This window comes from Oncorhynchus nerka, linkage group LG27 (assembly GCF_034236695.1).
Source record: "Oncorhynchus nerka isolate Pitt River linkage group LG27, Oner_Uvic_2.0, whole genome shotgun sequence".
Taxonomy (NCBI): Eukaryota; Metazoa; Chordata; class Actinopteri; order Salmoniformes; family Salmonidae; genus Oncorhynchus; species Oncorhynchus nerka.
The window spans coordinates 14,601,982-14,627,951 of NC_088422.1; the positions used below are offsets into that span (position 1 = coordinate 14,601,982).

Below are 25,970 nucleotides of genomic sequence, written 5' to 3' on the forward strand. Positions count from 1 at the left end.
AGAAACATCTCAAGGATGATCAATGGAAACAGGATGCACATGAGCTCAATTTCATATCTCATAGGTCTGAATACTGAATACTTAAATAAGCTATTTCTGTTTTTAAATTTAAACACATTTGCAAAAATTTCTAAACTTTTTCACATTGTAATTATGAGGTATTGTGTGTAGATTGATGAGGAAAAAATGCATTTAATCCATTTTAGAATAAGGTTGTAACATAACAAAATGTGGAAAAAGTCAAGAGGTCTGAATACTTTCTGAATGTACTGTATGTGTGTATCGATGTGGTCTTTGAGTATGTATGAGCACTTCTCTAAGCTGTGACACCTTGGGCACAAACCAGCCTCCCACTCCAGACTGCAGTGAGATGTCGGCTTAGAAATACAAACAAAACCCCACATGCTCATTATTGGTACTCACACATTAATCTCTAGTGGATAGACTACGTTCTTTTGTCTTCTACTGCTCCTCAAGCAAGGGGGAGGCAGATGACATCACAAAGTCACCATCAAACCAACTCCTTGAAGTTTGCAGTTGTGTTTAAAACACACTTTAGTACCCCCCCCCACAATACTTGGGATATCGCATTACAACAGAAAAAGTTCTGAAATCACTGGAGGACGTCTGTGCCCCAGTTAGGGGGGCTGGTTGGTAATTAATATGCATGCCAGCTTAATTATAACTGGTCCTTATCTCAGCTAACCAAATTTATTTCACTACAAGCCATCCCTAATTGGCTGCATGAAAGCACTGCGACAAGAAACCTGTTAATGCTTCAGATCCAGACACATGAGACAATCCTATCTGCACACACAGCAGAGGGGGATGAGAGGGGAGGAGAGAGAGGTAGGGGGCGAGAAAGGAAGAGTGTAAATTTTAGGTTGAGCGGTACAGAACTCGCTATCCTGAAAACGGACATGGTGACTGAGCTGAAGGGTGTAATCATGAGGGACAGTGTGTGTTTTTTGTTTACCAACCTAACCCTAAAAATTTTACAAAAGGAAAAAAAGAAGAGAAATAAATCCGTCGTCTCTCTCATATATTTCCTTAAATTCGCAAGAGGATGAATGTATCTCACCGGAGAAAGCATCCAAGCAAACAAAACAGCGCCCCTCTGTCTCAGTATGTGTAGAGAGAACAGTCTATGATTTGGATGACTGGAGTCTTTGACAATTTTTTGGGCCTGCCTTTGGCACCACCTAGTATATAGGTCCTGGATTGTAGGAAGCTTGGCCCCAGTGATGTACTGGGCCGTACGCACCACACTCTGTATTGCCTTACGGTCAGATGCCGTGCAGTTGCCATACCAGGTAGTGATGCAACCAGTCAGGATGCTCTCGATGGTGCAGCTGTAGAACTTTTTGAGTATCTGACTAACTAACTAAACAATCACAGTAATACATAACAAACATTCCCGAATGGTACTCTGAAGTACCCATTCTAACAACCACGAAAGAATTTGATCTTTGGGGAAAAGCGACCAGAAAGAAAGACTCTGATAACTCTCCAGCAGACAGACCGGATACCAACAGAGAACACAACAACGAGATACGGGCGTAAATATAAATGACAATTTATTTTCTAATGAGGGACCGTTCGTGGGCAAAGGATTAGCATTTCAATAAATATAATTATAGACTGTGTGTAATGAATCCATGTTGTCTTTCCCGCTCTTTCTCAGTCCACACCCCCTTCACGTTGTCTACCAAGCCGTCATATCGCCTTAGCCCACTAGGGACTTTTCCATCATTATTAGTAACCAATATCTTCTGTTTGTTTGTTATGTATTTCTGTGATTGTTTAGTTAATTATTTATTTACTAACTAAGTCAATTTGAATATTGCTGATTCATAATTTATGCTAGGGTTCGTGCAGATAACCAAGAATTGTACGAAGTTCAGATGAGATTGATAGAAGGTGACAATTTAATAATTGACTGCTATTGATATAAAAGATCTTCAGATCTTTAAGAGAGTGGATTCGGGAGATAACCGCTCTATATAAATGAATTCTGTCGGTCAATATTAATTTCTAGAGCAAGGGCATAGATCCAGTAATGTTAGAAATTTGAATATAAATCTGTTTGGTGACCGAGCCGAAGTGTTATCTGTCTGCCTATCACGCTGAGCCAGCGTGGGTAGGCCACAGGCGTATCTGTTTTTATGTACCGCGTGTGTTGGTAATATAATGCTAGCAAAGAGTATGCTGAATGGGTTAATGTGAGATGTCACTAGTAAACCCCCTTTCCATGTTGTATGTAATCCTTTGTGCTGTGGGAACAGTATAAGAATAGCTAGCTGGCACAAGATGCTACAGCTAACGAAGGAATAGCAGCCATTTTGTTTTCCTGTGTCACTGCTAAACTCTTCTGTCTTGGGCGACGGAAGATTCCCGCCATTGTACTTCCGTTCGACTTCAGCTTTGTGCGAACAGTGACCCCTGGTGGTGAAGAATCGCCAGTACATTTCTTTAAAAATAATTAGTTAGGTGACACCCAAAAGTGGATCACGTTTAACAAGTGGTTACTTGCAATTGATTTGATATCGATGTCTCATTCAATTGAACTAATAATTAAAATTGCCAGATTTACCTTTACAGGTGGATCTTTGAAATAATATCCAAATTGATTGGTTTTCTACAATCATTACATTTACATTTAAGTCATTTAGCAGACGCTCTTATCCAGAGCGACTTACAAATTGGTGCTTTCACCTTATGACATCCAGTGGAACAGCCACTTTACAATAGTGCATCTAGGTCTTTTAAGGGGGGGGAGAAGGATTACTTTATCCGAGACTATTTACAATGAGACTATTTAAACTTTTCCAATATTAACCTAGATGAACCAACTTCTCAGGTTAAAGTTTAATTCCCAAATAGCCTGTACAGGTTTGATTTATCATCAACGTTGATTAAGTCAGTAAAATTTGCTTTTGCAAAGCCCATTCAGGACTACCCAGTACAAAATGAAGTCCCGACATTCCGCGGGAATCCCATGTGGCTTCGTCCTTAGGGAGAAGTGAACCTAGTGGTGAATGTACCATAACATTTGCTCTATTGGACACACTTGATAATCTAGACAATCTCAATTAATTGGATATCATTGTCACATTCAATTGAATAAGTTAAATTGTCTAACATAACTTTTCAGGTTCTTCCAATTAAACTCAACAATATTAACTTAGATGAACCAACTTCTCAGGTTAATTAGTTTAAATTCCCAGATATCCTCTCCAGTTATGATTCATTTATTATTATTTTGCAAATTCATTCGCGTCCAACTCCCACACTACCGGTACAGTACTGATGGCTCATTAAGACCTATAAATAGATTAAAATCGTTGTTGCAGCTTCCAACGTATTCCAAAACCAAACTTTGGAAAAATAGGAACATTATTTTTTATTTGTTTATAAATGTTCTAATAATAAGCTACTAGAGGGAGTGGTTCCCTTTAGTGAAACCTCACCCATAAAAGGATTGATCTCTGACCTCAGCAGCGATACCAACCCTAACTATGCCATTAGCGGGAAAACAGTAGAAATCTCGACAAACACTCTCCAAAATCAACCATCAGGTGCAGGCCTTGTAAAGGTTTACTTCAGTTTGACCCTGATGTCTTGCCATCCAAGATTGGCATCGGTCCAATACTGCAGTGCACAGCTGAAGCACGAGCAGGACATGGTAGACATAAAGGGACAGGTGGAGAGAACAGGGAAACTGATGAAAAATGCAGACAAGGGAACAATTCTGCTAGCTATGGAAAACATTACAATTAAATGTAATTGCAAAAACTTACGATGAAGAATGAGCAAAAACTCTTCAACAAAATCGTCTTCTAAACTAACAAAATCGCATTCTAACAGGAACTCGATTTATTTAGCCAAAACCTAATACGATTATTTCCACGCCAAACTAGATAAATCTGAAGAGTTATCTACAAACGGGAGAGCTCAACTTGATAACATGCATGTCGTTTTGTTGAACGTCACTCAAAGTAATAATGTTCTCTCAACATGCTGCAGACCAAAGACGATCAGTGAATGAACACAATGACTAAGTTGGATGACAGGTCAGCAGAACTCATTGAAGTCACTGACCAAATGAATGATGAGAGAACTCAGGTGATGAAAATGGAAATATTGATTTCTAAGGGAGGAAATCTCATCACTGAATCTCTCGCTCCGTACTCAAGACCTCTATCTGCAAACAGTGATAAGTTTGAGACTGAAAGGAGCAAATGCGACACTCCCATCTACAAAATCAGTACTCTAAGCGCTCAACTCGACTCTGCAATGCAGCAGAATACCACCCTTAGGTACAGTCTGGTGGAATTCCAGAACGGTCACGTGCTACAGTGTGACTACCCAACCAAGCAACCGGAGTTCGGTACTCAAAGGAGTGAAGACGATAGAAGGTTTCAGACTTTGCCTCCCTCAAGCGTCCCTCAGTCTTCTCCTCTGAGTAATATGGTGCCTCTTTGCCAACAAAGCCAAAGCTTGGCTTCTCCTCTTGACCTTTAGGCCCCAATTTGCCCACAGGATGAAGCCATCCCTCTCCGCCCGCTTGGCATGGAACACCTTGACAAAATTTTCAAGAATTTCCTGACCTTTGACTCTGTTCCAGATCAGCCAAACGATACTGGGATGTTCCTAGCTGACATAGAGGATGCATTAGATGGCTACCTGAACGCTATGGGTTCTGACAGGGTTTACCATGTCACATGTCTATTCGAACGTTGGATAGATGCGTGACGAGGTTCATTTGTCTACAGCAGCAACACGTGCTTAACGACTACACTAAACTTGCCATAGCTTTGAAATTAGAATTCAGTGGTTCTACGACTCGCAAACACGATAGCTCACTGGTTAACACTGTCAAACAAGCTCGGAATAAACACCCACAAGCTTGCTATCATAGGCTTCGTTCAGATTACTTTGGCCTACTCACTGAAACGGGAATGGAAGAACTTTTACCATTAAAACAAATGTTTCTGTCGAACATGTATCCCACCTTCATTACCTACTTGGGCCCTACAGCCCACATTGGCTTGCCTGTCTTACAATTCAGAGAGCTTGCAAGTACAGCTTTTGAGGAATTAAAAGCTTGCAACGCTAAGAGCCCTGACCACTCGGTTTTGAAGTTTGACCAGGAGCACTCACTCCAGTTAGAGGGTGCATTGTCAGGTATTGGAGTGTTGAGAGATGACGCACAACAGTGGTTTTTGCAACGAAACCATGATTCCAATAACCACCGTGGTCCAAATAACTGTAAAGTACGTCGCCATCAACATGACTACCGCTACAATCGACCTGTTCACTACGTTCCTGCACCCAACCCACAAAGTGTCAGAGCACAAGGGTAACAAAGGGTTAAAGGATGATCAAAACGTAGACCAATGTTGTCTAGAAGTTCCATTACGTAAAGAACTAAAGCGAGAAAGATTTGAGAAAAGGGTCAAAGATTAGTCACAAGGACTAGATGGGGAATTACCGGACACCAGGTCCGCAGGAATTAACACCCATAGCAAGGACATTAAAATAAAAATGTCTCCTACTCTCACTCGAGACCATATCCAGGGCCCACTTGAACAAGAAACAAGCCCACAGGCTGTCTATAGACTCTGATACAAAGGTTGTGAAGAAAAAGGTCAAAAGCTTCGTTAAAGCCAAGCCCACTCAAAATACAAAAAGTCAATCTGCTTTCACCTTGAACAAAAATGGCGTCATTGCGAACTACCACTCCTCTTTGTGGGGAATATGTCCACTAAATATGTACAATGCGAATCTAAACGGCCATACCTGGAAACAGTCCTGGAGGACTGCTTAGCGCATGTTAATTGAGTCAGGCGTAACAATATCGCTCATCTCTCAAACATTGTTTGATGATCTCAAAAGGGCTTTGAAGCCAACTAAACATTGTCTAAAAGTGGAACGATGCGACACTACACTTCGAGGTTTCACTCAGACTACCTCGCCTCTCACATGGAGAGTCATGCTGAAACTAGACTTCGAGGTTTCACTCAGACTACCTCGCCTCTCACATGGAGAGTCATGCTGAAACTAGACTTCGAGGTTTCACTCAGACTACCTCGCCTCTCACATGGAGAGTCATGCTGAAACTACACTTCCAGGACGTATCGCTCGTTCACCCTGTGTATGTTACCAGCCTGGAACCTGAACCCCTGCTACTTGGAGCAGATTTGATAGATCAGTTACTCCCACTGATGGATTGGAAAAACAACCATGTATGGTCACAGGCCACAGTGCCTTCTCCACTGACCACACTGTCTACCTCTAACACTAGCTGCAACGCAGTCATTCACGAGGGGTATCTGTCGAAAGCACCCCCTGGGAAAAAGACGTTTCGAAACCTCTTGGTACGTAATATCTCCTTAGATCAGATTCTGATGTCTCGACACATTCCATCAGCAAACCTGATTGACCATTGCTTTCATGATTTCGAGCCAGCAGTCTCTGTGAATGAGCAACTTCCCTCCTCCTTGAAGTCATGCAATACGGTGGTTGAGATGAACTTCTCTTGCCCTTCGGACACTTCCACTAGCACTGCCGCCGTCTCAGCAAGAAAAACATTGATGCGAAGAGTGTACTCTAATTCTGATGATAGATCTTCCGCTTTGTGGGGGACTGTCACCCCTTACAATGACATTAATGGCGTCAGTCCAGCAACTGACCTGATGACTCCCACTGGTGAAACACTTTGCGATATCACAGACCAATATCCTCATCTCACTTCGCAGGTACTGAAGAGGTTGCCACATGCGGACGCTGTGGTGACTGACAGGTCTCGACAGCCACTGAGTGTTTTGAAGCACAAACACCAGAAGATTTGGTTACAGCCATTCTCATATCAAATCGGTCAATGACTCGTACATAAGGTCCGACTTTTTCGTTTGTGCCTCGGACACCAACATCAACCGCTGGTGGGGGGGTCCCGAGGGGGAATAGTAGTCCAGACCTATAATGAGCCTCATCGAGACTATGTGAAACACCGTACGAGGCCGCCAGAGCAGAAAACACATCTAGTAAACTCCCCTATGAGAACAGTGAGGAGCAGACAGGCCCCTAGATGGGGATAATCTTAGAACACATCTAGTAAACTCCCCTATGAGAACAGTGAGGAGCAGACAGGCCCCTAGATGGGGATAATCTTAGAACACATCTAGTAAACTCCCCTATGAGAACAGTGAGGAGCAGACAGGCCCCTAGACGGGGATAATCTTAGAACACATCTAGTAAACTCCCCTATGAGAACAGTGAGGAGCAGACAGGCCCCTAGATGGGGATAATCTTAGAACACATCTAGTAAACTCCCCTATGAGAACAGTGAGGAGCAGACAGGCCCCTAGATGGGGATAATCTTAGAACACATCTAAGATATTACTGAGGTGTACCACACTGGTCGTAAAAGAAGTCCAGTTTACTCCCACCTCTGAAACTAATGGCAGATAGTCAAATAGTCATGCCTTGCCATGTGTAGTTTCAACTACAATACATCTAGTAAAGTGCTCTAATCATGTGTTCCGGTAGAATAATATTTCAGAATAAATCGGTAGGACTACTGGTCCCCTTGAGTACCAATACCACAGTCAGTCCAGCAACAATCAGTAAGAGGATTAGAGACCTCACAAGTCAAATTGCTATTGACAATAGCGACAGAGGAGTTAGAAGTCACTCCGATTGCAACACGGGGAAGGGAATCTCCAGAACACTCTTCTGATGGTCAACACACATGCCACTAATACATAGAACCCTCCATTCAGGAGGAAAGTTATTAGAAGTCATGAACCATGATCACACCACGTACGACTGGTTCAGTGCTTAGAGAGTACTTCCGTGGTGAGATTAGCTCCTCCGTGGATAACAGTTAGGAAATAGACTCCTTCATAGCTATCACCGCTACAATGGTGTAAGACACAGTGACGTGTAGTAAAACTACACAGGTCCCCTTAACACGTCTTGAGGTCAACATCAATTCTTACTGACCTCCAGGCATTGACCTGGAAATGATCTGATGACGTCAGACTCATTCTGAACAAGTTGTAACCTACCAGGATACTTGGTTCTTTCCCTTGGCATGTGCGCTTATGTAAGCATAAATGCACACGTACAACGGAACATTTAATGAGGATTTATGCTCGGATCACTAAGGGTCTGGACAAAATACCAGCCTTAGAAAGTTGAAAATGCACCATTGTAGCGGTGATAGGCCTTTTTTGACTCTACAACTACAGTACTCACCAGTTTCTCCACAGAGGTCCATAGGTCATCCCTGTAGACAGCCCGAGGCTAGTGCCTTGCAGCTGTAGACGTATCATGTAGTTATCAACTTAGGATAGGGCCCTAAGCAACACACCGCAAATTAGGAATGCCCTAGAGATAACATTAGACAATGCCATGATAGGGTCATTTTGCCAAGATTTTGAATGTATGTAGAGTATAGTCCAATTAGATGATTAAGGTGTGATAACAATATTTTGTATATCTTTTGTTTATGCTTTCATTCCTTTTCATTTAATTTCCTTTGACACTTAGGAAGTGATTAGTCATAAACAAGTTCCCCATACAACCATCACTTCGTGCCACAACGCTGCTCATTTGGGAAGAAATGTAATTCTATATTTTGTGAGTGTGTGTGCATTGTTAACATCTGCTTAAGTTACTGCCCAGATCTTCCAGTCTGGACAGACGGGTCCGGAATGATGATCCCAATCCGGACATCCGCTGCCCATCCTTGTGGCGGCCTGTTCCATTGTGACAAATCCTACCCGGGTCGACCACCAGAGGGGGACTGCAACGGCGATTACCAACCAGACATCCACTGCCCATCCTTCTGTTGGACTGCTCCATTTCCAGGAAAGCTACCAAGGTTAACCACCAGAGGGGGACTGCAACGGGGATCACCAACTGGACATCCACTGCCCATCCTAGTGATGGACTGCTATTCTTTCAGAGAGCCTAACAAGGTCAACCACCAGAGGAGGACTGCAACGATGATCCACAACCAGGACAACCCATGGTCATTTTTATGTTGGTTTGCAACTTGCAGGATAATCACAACATTTAAACCACCAGAGGGGGACTGTCATGACTTTGCCCTGTTGGCTGAGGGTCATAAAAATCCCCCCCCCCCCCCCACCGGTTTATGACCCTTCCATAAATACCGAAACTCTCTCTCTCCACTCTATAGAATGGACTTTTGAAAAGCCTTTGTTACCACAGAGAGAGACTTTGCATTACTGTAACATAAAACGGTTGGGGAAATGGAACAATATTTCTGTAATCCAACCAGTTGAAAGTGTCCGTTGGTACTTAAAGAATATGATGTCAGATCAGTTGTTGTCTGGGACATTATATTTGATAGGACGACATAAATTGTATCTTGGAAAGTCTACACATTCTAGTTATCAGATTGACATGGAATTGTTGAGCAATTGAAATGTTTAAATATGAAACCATTTGCGAAAAGATCAAATGAAATTTTGGACTAGAAAACCATCCCACGTGGAGCATTGGATACACGGCTGGAAATGGTTCAACTCTGAGACTATCGATTCCCTACAGAATAAGTGAGAAATTGTAGACAACACAGATTACTAGACTGAAGCTAGAAATGATGTAAACCTAGGACGAGAATACTGACAACTGCCGAGGAATAGATGCTATGTGAACATTCCCGAATGGTACTCTGAAGTTTCCATTCTAACAACCACGAAAGACTTTGATCTTTGGGGAAAAGCAACCAGAAAGACTCTGAACTCTCCAGCAGACAGACCGGATACCAACAGAGAACACAACAATGACATACGGGCGTAAATATAAATAGCAATTTATTTTCTAATGAGGGACCGTTCGTGGGCAAAGGATTAGCATTTCAATAAATATAATTATAGACTGTGTGTAATGAATCCATGTTGTCTTTCCCGCTCTTTCTCAGTCCACACCCCCTTCACGTTGTCTACCAAGCCGTCATATCGCCTTAGCCCACTAGGGACTTTTCCATCATTATTAGTAACCAATATCTTCTGTTTGTTTGTTATGTATTTCTGTGATTGTTTAGTTAGTTAGTAAAAAAATAATTAAGCCAATTTGTATATTGTTGATTCATAATTTATGCAAGGGTTCGTGCAGATAACCAATAACTTTACGATTGTAAAGGTTTTCCTCCTCTTCGTCTGAAGAGGAGGTGTAGCAAGGATCGGACCAAGATGCGGCGTGGTAAGTGTCCATGGTTGTTTATTTAAAAACATGAACTGAACACTCAATGAATACAAAACAATAAACGTGAACAAAACCGAAACAGTACCGTGTGGCGAACAAACACAGACACGGAAACAATCACCCACAAACACACAGTGAAACCCAGGCTACCTAAGTATGATTCTCAATCAGAGACAACTAATGACACCTGCCTCTGATTGAGAACCATACTAGGCCGAAACATAGAAATTCCCAAAACCTAGAAAAACAAACATAGACAACCCACCCAACTCACGCCCTGACCATACTAAATAAATACAAAACAGGAAATTAAGGTCAGAACGTGACAACGATGTTCAGATGAGACTGATAGAAGGTGACGATTAATAACGGACTGCTATTGATATAAACATAGGATGCAAACTGGTGAGGGACCAAAATGGTGACACTTTTTTTTTTTTTTTTTGCACTGAGACATGTAAAAAAAAACACTGCTACGAGAAAATGAAGGTTTTAACTCATTAAAAAACAAAGAATATGCTCTACATGATCAGTCTCTGTGTGTAAAATAAAAAGTGCTTAATGTGAACCTAACTCACAGCTAAACAAATGTAAAGAAAGCAATCCAATGGGATTTGTTGCCTAGACTTTACTGCAAATGACAGTCAAGCCTTGAGAAAAAACAATACACTAATATTGCAGTTAGCCATGACAGCCTTGTATGACACAAGCATACAATAGAATGCTTGTGACCACACACACATCTAAATACTGCACTTGGGAAAAAACATCTTATATAGAATGAAACAAACAGGGATTCTAATTTATACTCTTATAGTGGCCACTATAGTCGACATTGATCAAGTGCACAAGGCTACATGTGTGCAAAAAATGACGTTCACTGAATAAAAAATGTAATTATCCCCCCTCACTCACACACGTTTTACTGTCAAGTTCAACACAACAAAAGCAATATCATTCGGTTACACTGCATTGTACACTTTCTGCCTGTGGACATCTGTTCTACAATGTGCCAGCAGAGCATGATACCCTTTGTTGGCATAATTTATCTCTTTCATGCAGAGTACACCTGGCATACCCATTTTCATCCACTGTATTTGAAAACTGAGAAAGAGGGAGTGTGTGGTGTTCTTTTCACCTAGTGGCATCCAGCTTAAGCCAGGCCCAGCTCCAACTACACTTGTTTGACAAGCAACGTCTCATTTTCACCTAATTCTCTCATTCTGAAAATGAACCACATGCTACTGTAAAGGGAAAACATTAGTTCACAGATGGTAGTTTGTTCGTTAGCTAATTAACATGTCACACAGATTGCCAGGGTCCAGTAAGCAACTAACACGTTATAACTTGAGGAACGGCAAGGAGTCGTATCAGGTTACCAGTTAATATAATAGCGAATTGGTTAGGTTACTAACGTTAGCTCATCTGATGTTGTGCTGTCTGACTTTATTAGCCAGATCATTTTCACACCATGAACTCAATTATTTGATCAGAAAGGTTTCTCTGGCTAGCAAACGGATCATTCGATCCCGCTAGCAAGATACTTAACAATACTTGTTCCACCACTTTCTCCCTCACTTCAAACTTTCCAAATGACAGTTGTTTTTCGGTTACAGCCCATGAAGTACGCTTCATCACCTTCTCACCCCCGTCTCCGTGGTCAGGCTTCTCACCTACCACTTAGTTATTGTTCATGGGACGCGCTGCTGTAAGTTAACTGATAAACTGCCTTTCAACTCTCCTGCTGTCTTTCCAGAGCGAGCGCTGATGTTGTAACTAGCCAATCTCTTCTCTCTTCAGTCGCATGATGCATTCTGTTATGTGAACCATTGGCTGAGCCTTGAATAAAGCCAGTATTGCCCCAAACGTGTATCACTAGTACAGATACAGCGAGTAGGCATCCAATGCACCCCCACCCAAACTTTTGAGGAAGGGGGAGGGTGGTGGTGGTGGGGAGAGGAAGGGGAGGGTGGTGGTGGAGGGGAAGGAGGTGGTGGGGAGAGGAAGGAGAGGGTGGTGGTGGAGGGGAGGGAGGTGGTGGGGAGAGGAGGGAGGTGGTGGGGAGAGGGAGGGGTGGGTGGTGGTGGAGGGGAGAGGAAGAGGGAGGGTGGTGGGGAGAGGAAGAGGGAGGGTGGTGGTGGTGGGGAAAGGAAGAGGGAGGGTGGTGGTGGTGGGGAGAGGAAGAGGGAGGGTGATGGTGGTGGGGAGAGGAAGAGGGAGGGTGGTGGTGGTGGGGAAAGGAGAAGGAAAACAAGCCCTGGAATTGCTACGCACGTGTAACAGAGTTAAGAACGTACCGTAAGCTCACTCCACAGTTAGCTTGAAATTCTGCAGATGGAGCAATCCAATTGGATCCTTTTTGATTGCTCAACCAGTTGGAAAGTTATCAGGAAGGGCTGTCACGTGTCTTAGCAAAGCAGAGGTCCCGAGTTTGCAGCCAGGTATGAGTCGAATTCAGTGGAAGTGGTACTTGCTAAGCAAGCAGCATGACGTCCATAACACACGCACACACGCTCTCTCTCTCTCTCAAAAACATACACACTCGCTTCCTCTCCTCCCACCTGCAAAGGTCCCGGACAATTCTGTAGCCACTCGGATCCTGTGTGTTGGTTACCGTCACTTTAATAATTTATCTAACATCTAGCACTTCAGACTCCAAGCTATAGGGATGTTTACAGCATATGAGAGATGAGGGGTCACACACACTGCCACACACTCATCCAAACATCTGTGTATATACACGGAGTATACCAACTATTAGGAACACCCCCACCCCCCACAACATCCGAAATTAGTTGGGGCATGGACTCTACAAGGTGTCAAAAGCGTTCCACAGGGATGCTGGCCCATATTGACTCCAGTGCCTCCCACAGTCGTGTCAAGTTGGCTGGATGTCCTCAGCCAATCAGCATTCAGGCCTCGAAGCACCCAGTTTATAATACTGTATATACAGACTTGTGGTCCAATGGGAAGGATAAAGGATCAGTGGACACATACAAGGTCAGACCCAGGTTTAACAAATTGATCTGCTGACCTTCAGCTTGATTATTTGTGTTTATATACAATATCATGAATGTATTTCATAACATTGCTGTTGTGGCTATATTGAGCCAAAAATAAAAACATGGAATCAGAGAAAATTTCAGAATTTAGTTGCAATACAGCTTTAAGACTAAGGTGGGGTTTTTCTCTCTCTCTCACACACACACACACACACACACACACACACACACACACACACACACACACACACACACACACACACACACACACACACACACACACACACACACACACACACGTTTCCTGCCACTGATGCCCTGTTGGTGAATGGGTGTCCATTACGAAAGAGACAGAGGCTAATTGGGATGAAAGCCCCATAAGTGTTCCAGGGAACATCTCAGAACGTGTATGTGTGTCAGCGGCAGCCTGCCCATTAGGGATTTAGGGGCAGCGCCCCACTTTTGATTTTTTAAATATACGTTAGGATACACCTACTCATTCCAGGGTTTTTCTTTATTTTTACTACTTTTGACTGGTACTGAATATATTGTAAAATTCATAGATATGTGTTTTAAATGCTTTATAAAAGTGTGGTAAGTGTGTACATTTTCCTATTTCTAAAATATAATGCTCAAAACAAGCTGTTCAGTTACTATTCTGCCCCTCAGTGACTCTGCTAGCAGCAGCAGCACCGTGGACATAGGCCGTGAGAACATTAGTTGGGTTATTTTGCCAGCTACTTGCTATGAGGGGGAACTGCCTCGATGAAATAGCAGGATTCCATAGCATACAATTTTATAGGACAAAGTAAATGGATCGTCTTGGGGGGCTCAAATGTGTGTCCAGTCAGAACGTCTGTGTCTGCTCTAGTCTCCCTCCCAATGCGTCTCTCGTGCCAGACTGCTTACTTCCGCACAGGAGACTAGATTTTTTAAATATATTTTGAAATGTAACCTTTTATTTAACTAGGCAAGAGTCTAGATCTGCTCGATCAGGTACAGATGGTGCTAAAGCACAAAGCAAATTGTAATGAACTTAATCATGATAACAACCATGGGAGCCTGGGACCAGATAAAGCGGAACAAGAGTCGAAGGTCAGAGGGATGCACTAGCTAGAACCTTCTCATCGCTGATCTGGTAGGACAAAGAGGCATGGCTGTGGCTGACCAATTGTATTATTTCCCCCAGTGTTCATCATGTTCTACTGTGGGTGACAGGACGACATGCGGTGTGGACTAAAACAGCATAAAACCTGGTGTAGCATGATCAAAACTAATCAGCCAGCTACAGTAATTTTGGGAAACATTGAGAAATAGTTTGGTAAAATTAACCAGTTATCTACCTTTGATACGCAACTATATGCTGGTCATGCTGGTAACTTGCTAGCAAGTTAGCTCCCATACCAATTTCAAGTATATCTAAACTAATATCTGACTAACTCGAAAAGAAAGTTATTTCAGAATGAAGTTAACTTAGCATATCATGCTTTGTGACATTATGTTAGCTTTCCCTGGTTAGCTAAACTATTTTCACTTATTGCATCTGCATGCTTGTTGCGTTCTCCCTGGTGTACTCGTTCCTTTGTGAGCTGGCTGCTCGTTCTAATTTGTTTAAAACAGTGGCAGCATGTGCAGCAGGGGTCATTCATTTTTGTGACATATAAAGGTAAACTAGGTGTATTTATGATGTTGTTCAAATGTACAGGTCCTTTTCTTCTCAGAGAAACTACCGGTAGTTCGAAAACTTGGCATCATATTTCTGTCATGCTGTTTGGTTGACAACCTGGCTACTTCTCTGAGTCTTCATTAAACATCCAACCACCTGGCTACCTCTCTGAGTCTTCATTAAACATCCAACCACCTGGCTACCTCTCTGAGTCTTCATTAAACATCCAACCACCTGGCTACCTCTCTGAGTCTTCATTAAACATCCAACCACCTGGCTACCTCTCTGAGTCTTCATTAAACATCCAACCACCTGGCTACCTCTCTGAGTCTTCATTAAACATCCAACCACCTGGCTACCTCTCTGAGTCTTCATTAAACATCCAACCACCTGGCTACCTCTCTGAGTCTTCTGTCATGACTTTGGCCTGGGGGTAGGTTTATGACAGTCATAAATACCTTTTCCCCCCTTTTTCCTCTCTCTACCTTACTGAGGTTACATTTGCAAACCCCTTGGTTAACATAGAGATTCTGGGAACATCAGAAGGTGCGGGGAAATTGACTATATTCTGGTAATCCGACCAATTGAACATATGCAGTGGTACTTAATGAATATGATGTCAGTTCGGTTGTCATCTGAGACATTCTCATCAATGATAGGATGACATAAACTCCACAGGGGAAAGTCTACACATCAGAGTTATCGGATTCACATGGAATTGTTGTTCAATTTAAATGTTTGAATATGAAATTATTCGTGATAGGATTAAATGTGATTTTAACTTCTAAAATGTGAGAATTTGGTTTTTATAAGGTTAGGGCTCTGCTCAATCAGTGGCCCGCCCCTGTGAAGGGACATGGGCTATAAAACTTTTCAAACACGCCCTCCTCTCTCTTCCTATATCAAGCCTTGACGACAATATAACCTCCTGTTCCGAGGACATGAGGACGACGGTCCAATGTCAGAGTGGTTCAGATAATAACTACAGAATGAAGCCAACATCAGCGTGAGCTTTGGTTGCAAATGGTATGAACTTTGAACTCTTATTCACTACAGAAGTGATACCTCCTAGCCGTTGAGTTAGCAACAGCAGATGCAAACGAGGGATAGGAAGGAACAGACAGAGTATCCCGTCTATCACCCAACGACGTTACTACAACGTATCCAATTGACAACCAGAGACATTCTTCAAAGGACTCGGTTGGGCAACAAGGCCTTCCATCTACCACCAACCTACCGAAGCGCAGCTCAGAGTAATGTCGTGGCAGAATCCAAATTCTTTGGGTAACATTTATAAATAAGATGTTTTATTCATTTTATAGCATGCTTATGTGGGCAAAGTTACGTGGGCCCAGAGAGGGGAGAGGTCGGGTTAGTCTTATCTGTGAATGTGTCATGTGTAAACGTATCTTTTAAACCATGTGAAGGGATGATTGAGGGGGAACCAATTATCTCTTGGCTCCACAATGTCTGTGTGCCAGTCACTGTCTCTCTGTGATCTTGTCCAGGAGGGGGTGTATTTTATATATGCCATTGGGTGAGGTAATGGTGTTGGTCCTGAGTGGTACCAAGAGCGAGATAAGCACATAGTTTAGGAGACCAAAGCTGAACGATAATTTATGGTCAATGCTGTCTGGCTATGTGTGTCTTTGCTATAAAGGATCTCAGTTGTGTAAGCACTCTCAGAGAATTCATTTATAGACACTGAATTGATCTGAGAGTCACAGGGTTGTGAAGGAGCTCATAATAATTAAAGATGGACTTTATGATAACTGTGACTTGTGTGGTGGTTTGCTCTCATGATTTGGTAAATACAGGAAATTTCCACTACAGTAAATATTTATTGCATTTTCCTTTTCCAAATGGGTGGTAATTTAGAATGCATAAGATACTGTATTTATGATAGCACAGCTTCTTCCCTTTGTTCCTCAGTCTTCCCGCTCTTTCACTCAAACCCAGACCCTTTTCTTTTGTGTAAGAAGTGGTCATATCTGTTCCGCCCGCTAGGGACGTTTTCCTTTATGACGTAATTTGTAATCAAGTTATGATTTAATTATGTGTATGTGTAATTCTGTGTGATTAGTTAGGTATTTAGTAAATAAATCATTAAACCCACATTTTGTATTGCTGATTCAACATGTTAGCCAGGGTTCGTGCAGATAACTAAGAATTTACAACTTTCAGATTAAACTGAATTAAGATGACTAAGATGATTAATATTGACTGCTATTGATGTAAAATATTACTAGGTCTTTAAGAGTTTATTCGGGAAGATAACAGCTCTATAAATATTATTTGGTGGTGCCCGACTCTCTAGTTAATTACATTTACATGATTAGCTCAATCAGGTTATATTAATTATGGAGAAATTATTTTATAGAATAGCATGTCATATCACTTAATTCGGCATAGCCAGACACGACACTTCATTCAACATCTAACCACCTGGCTACCTCTCTGAGTCTTCATTCAACATCAAACCACCTGGCTACCTCTCTGAGTCACCTCCCCATTACTCTCCTCCTCCCTTCATATTTCTCTCAGTTCCCTCATTCTCGTCTATTACTTGTCTATTGGCTCCTCTCTGATTCTCCCCATTACTTGGTGAAGTCTGGAGGATTGATCTCTTTTTTCTTTAGTCATCTTCGGAAAGACATCAAAGGTGCGCCGTGGAAGACAAGAATAGAAAACGCTGCTATTTTTAAACCCACGCTAAAGAATGCCTACTAACTGAAACACCAGCACTGCCTCAAGCACACACACATACACACACACGCACGCACGCACACACACACACACACCTCCCTCTTTCTCTCTCCTTTCCTCACAGACCTTTGAAATATGATGATTCCTTCCATTTGTTTACAGATTCTTAAATAGAAATGTATCGGTAATGTATCGATAAGGTGACTTTATAATGGACGGAAATACACTCATCCGGGGGAGGCTATAAAAGGCTCTCATCTGGTCTGATATCACAATACTATGAAGACACACACACACACACAACACAAAGTGCAGGGCATCAGTGACACCTGACTAATGTTGGCCTCATGAAGGACAATGATCATCCTTAATTATACATGGACTGTCTGAGAAGACAGAGAGAGAGGGGAGAGTGCGAGCGAGAGAGAGAGAGCGAGAGAGAGCGAGAGAGAGAGAGAGGGCGAAACAGAGAGAGAGAGAGCGAGAGAGAAGAGAGTGAGTGAGAGAGAGAGAGAGAAAGAGAGATAGCGAGAGAGAGAAAGAGAGTGAGTGAGAGAGAGAGAGAGAGAGAGAGAGAGGGTGAGCGAGAGAGAGAGGGAGAGAGAGAGAGAGAGGGTGAGCGAGAGAGAGAGAGAGAGAGAGAGAGAGAGAGAGAGAGAGAGAAAGAGAGAGAAAGAGAGAATCAAAATGCTGGCAATTTCCATTTTGAAGTGCTTCTGCAATTCCTTACATGTCCAACCATGTATCTTTGGCCAAACATTTGCTTTTCATAAAAATGGCTTAATGTTTTTGTGCATGCCAGAAAATCCCCAGACATAACAGTAGAACACAAAACTACTTTCAAACGCATGATGACCGAGGACTTTCGGTCATCTCTTCATAAGGGACAGGATGGAACTGCCACTTGACAGTAGACAGAGGGTGAAAGAGGAGAGGAGAATGTGGGGCAGAGGTGGATTGGGGGGAGGGAGGATAGAGTTCAGGGAATATTGATTGTTTGGGCTTGTCTCCCTCAGCAGGTTCGGGTTTACATTTAGACTGAACACGAGACCAGTGAGCTACAGTAGACATATTTACCCCCAGGCTCAACACCACACACTCAACACAGCCAATCTAACCCACACCAGCACTGGAAAACACACTCAGCATAAACCATTTTTAAATTTAGCGTCTTGTGAGAGCTGTCAATCGAGGGTGGGACTACATGACAACCAATAAGAATTATGCTTAAACTGTATTAGTAAGCTATTGGCTCAAATTAAGCAATGCATTACATTTCTCCCTCTCACATTGTAACTTCCTACACTAAGTACTGTTGTGAATGCATCTCCAGCACGGTTTTGAACGTCACTCCAAACGTGACATCTGTCCGAGGAACATATCTCCACACAGCTCCACACAGCTCCATACAGCTCCATACAACTCCACAGAAATGCTCCAGAAACCAACCCCCACTCACACCATGACATTTTCAGTCTGTGTCTTACATCTGTGGCTTCTGATGACCTACATATGAAGAAAGAACAGAGAAGAAGCCTTCTAACATTAAAAAGAATGTTGTCGGAGCAGAACGAACTCGGCGGAAGTTCATGAAATATGCAGAGGAATTCACCCTGGAACAGAAACCCATTAAGACACAACGACTGAAAAATGCATTTAGCTACAACACAGACATTTCCTCCTGACCGTGCACTCACTGACACACACACACACACACACACACACACACACACACACACACACACACACACACACACACACACACACACACACACACACACACACACTCTCTCTTTCTCTCTCTCACACACACACTCTCTCTCTTTCTCACACACACACACACACACACACACACCTTCTCTCACTCTATTTCTCTCTAACACACACACCTTCTCTCTCTCACACACACTCTCTCTCTTTCTCACACACACTTTCTCTCTCTCAATGTATCTCTTACATACACCCCCCACACACACACACTCTCTCTCTCTCTCTCTCTCTCTTTCTCACACACACACCTCTCTCTCTTTCTCACACACACACACACACACTTTCTCTCTCTGTTTCTCGCTTACACACACACACACACACACACACACACACACACTCTCTCTCTCTCTCTTTCTCACAGCATTTAAGAGTGGTTGTAAATCATTGATTGGGTAGATGTACATGAACACAGAGACTCTTAGTTTGTCATGGTCAGCGTTATGGTTGTGAGTCTGGTCAAACATCAACAGTTTAATGACAGATAACTATAAACACCGGTCACCCCCTTTGGGAAACCGGTGTTCACTGTCTTTGACGCTTTTTAAATGATCAATTCACAGCGTTGATTTATGCAATCAATATGAGAAATTCACTACTGGGTAGTGGTTGTTATTATTATTACGCAACAATAATAATAATAATTTATCTACGCTGATATATATATTTATTATTTAGATATCTCACACATTTTCTGATCAATTGTAGTGTAAAGTGTGTAATGTTAGTGTACGTTAATGTGTTGCTACGGTAGCTATCAGCTAAATAAGACTAGACTACTAACGTCGGAGGGGGGATATTAATCCTTGTGAGGAAAAATAACAGCTAACCAGTGTTTTGTCACCTATACTAAAATATGCGACTTGAAACCACAAACAGCCAGATGTTCTAATGTAGGCAGTAAATTAATAAAACTAGCCTATGATCTTACCCCGATAATGTGATCGTGGCAGTCAACATCCGACGCAATTATGTCACGGTTCGTAACAATCACAATAAAGATCATTGCATGCGGGCTGCGCGAGCATGGTCGCTCTTTACCTGGATGCTGCACGAGATCTCAGAGTCGTCCAGTAACCGAATCGTGACCTGGATCTCTTGATCCAGAGAGCGGAGGCTTGGACTACGAAACCGAAGCATTTTCATTCTTCTGCCCTGATTTGCCTGGTCCACATATCAAACAAACGCTTTTACTGGCAGTGACGCGTTTAGCGTAGGAATGGATGCAAGAGACTGGCGAGGTGGGAGAGGCTGCATCTGTCGCCTGCAAGAAGGGACCGGTCTGCCTTCTCTCTCTCTCTCTCTCTCTCTCTCTCTCTCTCTCTCTCTGATGTCAGTAACAAGATGCGCGCTACTCTGGCAATGTACAGTTTTGTCCAATAAATTATCAAACAGGTGCACCATGAGATCACCCACAGGAGGTGTAACAGGCCTAATATATTTATGAGAATAATCTCTAATGATTAAGCCTATAGTTGGCACATAACAATTGGCATGGTGTTAGAATCATTCCCAGCTGCGATGAACATGGCTGACGCCTCAAGTGACCCATAGCATAGTTACCACACCACTGCTTAGGCTATAGGTCTCTGGGGTGAGCCAATAACCACATGGTTCAGCAATTGTTATATCAAAACAATAGTCTCATGTAAGCTAAACTTGGGCCATCGATACGGACTTGATCCTGTCCAACGACATTACGAGTACTGGATCTATTTTCATGTCTCCATTTTGGACATAGATTTCAAACGATTAAATCTCTTTCGTCATTCACATAAAAATTGAAAACTAATTTAATGTATTTGTGCCATATGATGCGCCGTGTCCAATTTGGTTTTGAAACGTGTACTGTCGCTTTAAGCTGAAAGGGACAGGCGGCAGGCAAGACATGTATTGCGTCATTACGCTCAATACCAAAACAACCGGCAGAGCTGTTTTCCTGTATATGATCTACATTGGAGCGTCTGGGCTTCGCCTGGGCATCAGGCCATACTGACACCCAGCGAAATGATATATGTTATAATGGGAGTGTCTGGTTGCGGAAAGTAGGTGTCCTTGTTTTAGTTTATCGTTTGTGGAGCACACAGTAGTCGCATTCTAGATATCACCAGTGAGCGGCAGTCTGGAATATCATAGACTGGCCTATGTATGGATGTACTATTTCCCTGCGGAACCGCCCATCATAGCAGTGAAATCAGTCTGTTTAGGTTATGTGTATTATCGGTTTATGAGAATCGTAATATTGGACAGGTTAGCCTTACTGTATAGCTACTGTCCGAGCCTTAATGTTTTTTTTCTCTCCCACACAGGACGACACTAGGGGCCTTCCTGTCACACAAGGTAAACATTGAACGGTGCTCTCAAACTTTGACCTGGGATTCAGCGCACTCCGCCCACTTGTGTCTCTGCTGACCAGGGTTCAAATACTGTTTAAGTTACTGTATTTCAATTGCTATTAAATACATTTCGAACAAATCATTTAAACAAAGATTGTTTGAAAAAGAAGTAGTTGAATATTGTAATGTATTTGGAAGTATTTGCATATATTTACAACTACTTATATTTGAAGTATTTGTTTTGGGCTGTGTATTTGAAATAGAAATATACACACTTTCTCCAAATGCCTAAATACTTTAGTTATTGAAAACATAGGCCTACTTCATATTGTATATAAACATTTGCCTTTTTGTCAAATGTTTAGGGCAGGGTATTTAGGGGTATTTGAAATGTATTTGGAAAAAAGTATTTGAGTATTTGGTTTGTGAGTATTTGGTTTCACAAGTAGGCATTCAGATACTTCAAATATAAGTAGCGGTAGTTGATTTGGCCAGTGTATTTAAAAATACTAGCTAAAATAAACAGAAAATACAAATACTTAAATAATCATGTATTTGAACCCAGGCCTGGTTTGGCACTCCACTCACCTGTGTCTCTGTTCTCAGCTCGGGTGGCCGCTTCACGAGGGAGATGACTTTCACCCGCGGGAAAACGTTGACAAAATGGCTCGCGGGGAGCCTCTGACTGACCAGGTGACCAAATCACTCACATCACTTCTCTTAGGCTATCATCACGCCTCTGATTATTCTACGCAGTGTTTGAATAACTCAACCTTCACTTAGTGTCACCCTTCACTTAGTGTCAAAGGGAGCTCTTTCATCAAGTTCCATCATTTATGATGTCCAAAGTAATTATGATGTGCAGAAGTGAGTTCACTAAGGCTTACCTCTCTTATGTAGCCCTGTTGGATGATACTCAGAGCCAATGCCCACTGTAGAGAGAGACAATCAGTGACAGGAATATGGGGAGATAGAGCTGGCTTGTTATGTTGGCTGGAAATCACAACATAGGACTCTGATTCTGTTTCAGTATTTTGATCTGAAACTGATCCTGTGACTCATCTGTGTCTGATTATTCTAATTCATCAGGACAGACTGCCTTGGCTGCTGAAACTGCATGATGTCATTCAAAGGTAATTATAGGCTACGTACACATCATTATACATGTATAACCACCTATTATATATGCAAATACACATAGTGAAACAGTTAGTCACAATCTCTTTTTTTATGGAACAGTCTCAAATCTATCGCAAAGGCTGATATGATAGAGCTGGATGGAAAGAATGCGAGAAAAAACTCCAGATCAGAAATGCATTCTTAAAATAAGATGAGATGAGGGAGGGAGAGAGAGAGAGATGAAAGTGACAGCTCTCACTTAGAATCTGTGTGACGACTTCAAAGAGATCTGCTCCCCTTCCGGATTCTCCTAGTAATCCGCCTTCTCACTTTCCCAGTTAGTCACACGCTCCTCCTTCCTGATCCCGCTAGTGGTTTTCAACATTGAGGTTGTCCATTTTCATCTGATGAAAACTCTCCCCAGTCACATGTAATCACTGTGTTTTATACATGTTTTAAGTGTTCTTAAATGTTTGTATAACATTGTTGTTAGATGTGCAGTGTGTATCATGATACACACTTTTGCCCAGAAAATTCCACCCTTACAAAGGAAGATTGCCGTTTTGAAACTGCAGTGACTGCATTCGACTGTGGTATTTTTGATGCAGTAATTGCAGAATAACTTCAGTTGAACTGGAGTTGTACTGCAGTTGAACTGCAAAATACTGCAGTAAAATTTTCTTTGCTATTTTGGACGCAGTATTTGCAACATACTACAGTTATACTGCACTCTAACTGCAGTTATACTGCAGTGTACAGCAGTTATACTGCACTCTAACTGCAGTTATACGGCACTCTGACTGCAATTTTGTTTTTCATAAGGGCACTTCTGGTTTGTCGTCATTATCTCATAATGTTGTGGGTCTGTCTTCAATAGGGAGAGGTCTTCAGGGGGCGATGCCATCATGGTGTGTTCAGCTCTGAGGCGACTTTACAGGCAGGTTCTGCTGTTTGGCTCCGAGGCCCTGACCTACAGCTCGGACACAGCAGGCCTGCACATGTGCAGCCTGCCCGGCGTCTGGTTCCTCTTCCTGTATGGGACATATGATCTGATCCATGCGAGGATGGTGGCCCGGAGGGGACATTTCATGCAGCCTGGTCTCCTGCGCTCTCAGTTTGATGTTCTGGAGCCACCGGCGGAAGAGGAGAAGGCGTTGCTGCTTGATATTCGGAGGAGCACTGATGACATCTGCAGGGAGATACAGGAGCATCTCCGCCAACTTTCATAACCAGAGATCATGATCATGGACTCTCAAATCAAAGATAACATACTGGACTGCACTGTGTGCTAGAAAACAATTACATATCATGTCAGACTTTTATATTCTTTTATTTTACAAAGCACAATAAATCCGTGATTATATGACGCATGCTAGATGTAGAATCTCTATTGATTGTGTTTTTTAATCCAATAGGCTTGGGTCTAGGAAAACTAGCTGAGTTGAGGGAAATGTTTGAAAACATTGCATTAGTAATGCCACTCCCGAGGCACTCCCGAGGCACTCCCGAGTGGTGCAGCGATCTAAGGCACTGCATCTCAGTGCAGAAGGCGTCACTACAGTCCCTGGTTCGTATCCAGGCTTTATCACAACCAGCCGTGATTGGGAGTCCCATAGGCAGGCGCACACTTGGCCCAGCGTCGTCCAGGTTTGGCCGGGGTAGGCCGTCATTGTAAATAAGAATTTGTTCATAACTGACTTGCCTAAATAAATAAAGGTTAAATAAAATATTAAATAGTATTACTATACAGTATGACTTACTTGATTTATGCTCATAGCTCCTGAAAGGAGCATAAGCCGTTGACGAATGTCCTCCATCTTACTCGGTTCAGGGCAAGTGTTTCCAGGTCACACCAGTTGAGGAAGCTCTCAGTCATTTCTGCCTGGATGTCTTTCCTCCAAGTGTTTCTTGGTCAATACAGTATAACCATTCTTAAATGGTGACACAGACCTGCACACTATTTTGTAACAATGCCTGTCTGCCAAATGTCATGGATGGGGCGGTTAGCCCCATTAGAAACCTAAATTAGAAATCTATCACCCATAGCATCAAAGAGGGGTTAGTGGCCACTTGGGAAGACCCCACAGAATCATAGAGCTGTTTCAGGGGAATGATTCACTTCCCACCCCCAACCAGGGTATTTCAGGAGCCTCTAATCCTTGTAAACTCCCCACCACTACTCTCATATCACACAGTCTTGTACAACTAACCTTGTGGCGACACACAATACAGTCCCGTTCAAAATCCTATTTTCCCTAACCGTACCTTAACTCAAAAACCTAACCTTAACCCTAGCTCCTAACCCGTACTCTAACCCCTAACACTAATTCTAACCGTAACCCTAAACCCCCTAGAAATAGTATTTGACCTTGTGGGGATTAACAAAATGTCCCCAGTTGGTCAAATTTTTGTTCGTTTACTATTTACATTTACATTTAAGTCATTTAGCAGACGCTCTTATCCAGTTCTTGTGGGGATTCATGTTCCCAACAAGTATAGTTAAACATGTCCACACATATACACACCAGTGTTTCTACACTTACAGTATCTATACCCTTTCGGTATACAAACCTCAAAACATCGTAAGACCATGTGAGAATCTCAATTGCGTTTCCTTGATTCCTCGCATCCTCTCTACTTTCTTCCTTCTCAAAACCCATTGGATGAGAATTTCTCACCGTGTATGATCAATTCCAAATGAAAAGTTGCAATGCACATAACTGCAACTCCAGATCAGATATATAGTCCCATCTGCTGGACATCTAGATGTGCTACAAGGCAGTGGTGAAGAAGAGGGTTTCCCAAGGTCCTGCTTTCTGTAGTGGTGGGGAAAGACAGCAGAAAATACGGAGCGTTGCGCCGTGATTGGCTCAGTGCTGTGTCACTCATGGGGACACTACATCACCGCCAAGTCTAAGGGTAGACGTCGAAAATTCTAGCCCCTTGGATGCTGCCTTAGAGTTACATTAGAAGTGCCCATTAAAGAAGGCTCAAACTCATTGGCCACATAAAATTACGTCAAATCACTTTATATGTACAGTATATATATATATATATATATATGTACTTTGATTAGACTGATCATGTCAACATACATTCAAATTATTAGCTAGCAGTCATGAATCAAGTTGA

The 25,970-nt window shown here is 42.5% G+C and overlaps 2 protein-coding genes across 2 annotated transcripts in view; one reads left to right on the forward strand and one right to left on the reverse strand.

The window, feature by feature from the left end:
- frmd3 (FERM domain containing 3) overlaps positions 1–20,523 on the reverse strand; it is a 102,452-nt gene extending 81,929 nt beyond the window's left edge. The window contains exons 1-2 of the mRNA XM_065011132.1: positions 20,425–20,523; positions 19,104–19,122 (exon numbers count right to left, since the gene is read on the reverse strand). Coding sequence (XP_064867204.1) covers positions 19,104–19,122; positions 20,425–20,523 — 118 coding nt within the window. The remainder of the gene's footprint in view (positions 1–19,103; positions 19,123–20,424) is intronic.
- Positions 20,524–21,293: 770 nt separating this feature from the next.
- On the forward strand, positions 21,294–24,209 carry LOC115120397 (probable gluconokinase). The gene is made up of 5 exons (XM_029649323.2): positions 21,294–21,428; positions 21,693–21,723; positions 22,326–22,412; positions 22,809–22,852; positions 23,716–24,209. Exons 1-5 carry the CDS (start codon positions 21,391–21,393, stop codon positions 24,065–24,067), a joined length of 552 nt encoding a protein of 183 aa, XP_029505183.1. The 5' UTR covers positions 21,294–21,390; the 3' UTR covers positions 24,068–24,209.
- The last annotated feature ends 1,761 nt before the right edge of the window (positions 24,210–25,970 follow it).

Bases quoted from the DNA above. Each gene is read 5' to 3' on its own strand.
- LOC115120397 (XM_029649323.2), top strand. From the start codon at position 21,391: ATGATATATGTTATAATGGGAGTGTCTGGTTGCGGAAA. The intron at 21,429-21,692 runs GTAGGTGTCCTT...TCTCCCACACAG, and splicing joins GGAGTGTCTGGTTGCGGAAA to GACGACACTAGGGGCCTTCC. The intron at 22,853-23,715 runs GTAATTATAGGC...TGTCTTCAATAG, and splicing joins CTGCATGATGTCATTCAAAG to GGAGAGGTCTTCAGGGGGCG.